The sequence below is a fragment of the Poecilia formosa genome, unplaced genomic scaffold, assembly GCF_000485575.1.
Source record: "Poecilia formosa unplaced genomic scaffold, Poecilia_formosa-5.1.2 Scaffold1377, whole genome shotgun sequence".
Classification (NCBI taxonomy): Eukaryota; Metazoa; Chordata; class Actinopteri; order Cyprinodontiformes; family Poeciliidae; genus Poecilia; species Poecilia formosa.
Window position 1 is genome coordinate 218 of NW_006801316.1, and position 2,826 is coordinate 3,043.

The following is a 2,826-nucleotide window of genomic DNA, read 5'->3' on the forward strand; positions in this document are numbered from 1 at the left end:
TGATAACAATTCATGATTTAAACTAGCAGAAAGATTGTTTATTTTTGAAACACGAAATGAAACTGAGATGTTTTGTTTTGAGTATTAATTTGTCAAAGAAGTTTACGTTAGTTTTTTTGTTGTTGTTTTGTTCTGTTGTCCCTCTGGTCGAATCAATGCAGACAGACTAGACAGATTTTGAAAGTTAGTGTTCTAATTACATTTACAGTTTAATAATTCATGATTTAAACTAGAGGACACTTGTTTATTTTTGAAACAGGAAATGGAACTGAGATGTTTTGATTTGAGCATTAATTTCTTAAAAAAGTTTGCGTCAGTTTTTTTTTGTTTGTTTCTGTTTTGTTCTGCTGTCCCTCGGGTCGATTCAATGCAGTATCTGATTCAACTTTGCTTTACATCTTAAATGGTAAGAAACCAAGGCCATCATCTCCATGATCATTTTGTCATATTGTGTTTGTAGAAACATGACTGAGTGAACGCTCTTTGTGAAAGAAGCAAACTTAAGTTGACAAAGGTTGCATTCAGACTGCAGCCCGAAGTGACCCAATTCAGACTTTTTTTGTTGTTTTCTAAGACATTAGACAGTCAAACAATATAGAGAACATAGTTTTTTCTGTCTAAATGTTGTATGTCAATTGTACATCTTTTTTTTTGTCTTTTGGAAACAGAGTGAAGGTGAGCAGGTACCACCATGGAGACTGTATTCCCCTCTTTCCTCTCTGCATTTGACCAACTGACCTGGTTGCTCCTTGCTCTGTTTACATCATGGATAGTCCTGGGTTCAGCAGACACAACGGAGACAAGCTGGCCATTACAACCCCAGAAGCCAGTTCTCTTTGTCTGGAACGCTCCCACTCAGGACTGTGAGACACGACGAGGTGTTAAGTTATCATTAGATCAGTTTGACATAGTGTCAACCCCCACTCAGGGCGTTGTCGGGCAGAATCTCACTTTGTTCTATAAGGAACGCCTCGGGATTTATCCTTATTATGACACTAAAGACACAGAAGTGAATGGGGGCCTTCCACAAAGTGTCAGTCTCTCTCAGCACCTTGAACAAATGTCTAAGGATCTAGATACATACATACCAGACCACCAGGCTAAAGGTGTGTCTGTCATTGACTGGGAGGAATGGCGCCCCTTGTGGATCCGAAACTGGTCTGGCAAAGATATCTATAGAAGGAAATCACGTGAGCTGTTGGCCGAAAAGAACTCTACATTGACTCAAGGGCAAGTGGCGACTGCTGCAAAAGAAGAATTTGAATTTTCGGCTCGTCAATTCATGCTGGAGACCCTGAAACAGGCTAAGAATTTGAGACCGAATCAGATGTGGGGCTTCTACCTGTTTCCTGATTGTTACAACCATGACTACAAAGGGAAAATGGATAGCTACACAGGACGTTGTCCTGATGTTGAGATTGAGCGCAATGATCGACTGAACTGGCTGTGGAATGAAAGCACCGCCCTTTTCCCCTCAATATACCTGAGTTCTGAACTGCGCTCCACTGATCAGGGACGCCTGTTTGCCCTGAACAGGGTGAAGGAGGCAATGCGCCTTGCATCTGTTGGGGATGGATTGGCACGTCCTGTTTTTGTTTATAGCCGACCCACTTACAATAATGAGATGACCCTTTTAACTGAGGTTGGTTGATTGCAGGAAATAGTGCTGTTGTAAACAATTATTTTAGTAATCGAGTAATCTTTCAATTATTCTTATGATTAATCAAGTAATCCGATAAAATATTCGAAAAAGTTATTGGTAAATACTGTTGGATTAACAGTAATAATATCGGACATTCACATTATCCCAAATTTTCATATGTGTGCATTTACTTTTGTGTAGCATTGAAAATCAGCCTGTAACAGTAGCACCTCACTTTTTAAGTTAACCGGGATAACAATTATAAAAAAAATGTATTTTCAATGTAATAATAAAGGAGTAGGATCATAAAAAACATAGAAATTGTCTGTACTCCAGACTTTAGTCTATATTTTGATATTCAGTCAGTTTTATTGATTAACTCTCACTTTTCCCAGCCATTTATAGCTTTTGTGTCAATTTCTCTGTGTGGCACCTTCAGCACATACAGAAAAACTCACGCCAACCATCTGTTGTGACTGGGATGGTAGGAAATTAATTTTCCAGTTCGTCCGTAAACCTAATCTAAGCATCAGCTAAAGCAGCCCGATATGTTCCCCTCTACATGTCTCTGCTCCACCTATATAAATCCACCCGCCGCGCTCTGCACCACTAGGCAATAGCTCCAGTAGGAGAGTTACACTTTTTGTAAAACTATGACCTACCAGATACAGATATTTGTTGTTTCCTAAAATTACCAAAGTTCAAAAATTCTTTATTTTTACTGTACTATCATGAGCAATTATTTTTTATTTGAACCAGGTTAATTACTGAAATATTTTTATTTTAAAAAGACAAATAGTTTGGAGTTGATGTTTAAAGTTGCCCGAAACATTTTATATTTACTATAAAAAAGCTAAATTTGGTGTGCATTTCTAGAGAATGTGGTTTCTTTCCTAAACTGAGATTTCCAAAAGTTTCCCTGCTCGTTTAAATACACCATGCTACATGACAAACTGAGGCTGAAATTTCAAAAATATAAAACCTCCGTGGTATCTACAGAGTTCAGCTCTGAGTCCATTTACTTCCTTGCTAATTCAACAAAACCCCCATGGGGATATAAATTGATGTTATGAGGGAGAATGTGAAAACATATGAAATGGTAAAGAAGTAACTGTCACCTGGTGAAGTCCAGCAGTCTGTTGATTAAAAATAAAAAACTTATAGTTTAGCTCAGATCCCATTGA

General features: G+C 38.0%; 1 protein-coding gene and 1 pseudogene across 1 annotated transcript in view; both read left to right on the forward strand.

The window, feature by feature from the left end:
• Positions 1-305: 305 nt before the first annotated feature.
• Positions 306-2,826, forward strand: part of LOC103132831 (hyaluronidase-2 pseudogene) — a 9,345-nt pseudogene continuing 6,824 nt past the window's right edge.
• Positions 785-2,826, forward strand: part of LOC107835268 (hyaluronidase-2-like) — an 11,101-nt gene continuing 9,059 nt past the window's right edge. Inside the window, exon 1 of the mRNA XM_016667609.1 lies at positions 785-1,106. Within this exon, the coding sequence (XP_016523095.1) occupies positions 1,061-1,106 (46 nt within the window). The 5' untranslated portion in view covers positions 785-1,060. The remainder of the gene's footprint in view (positions 1,107-2,826) is intronic.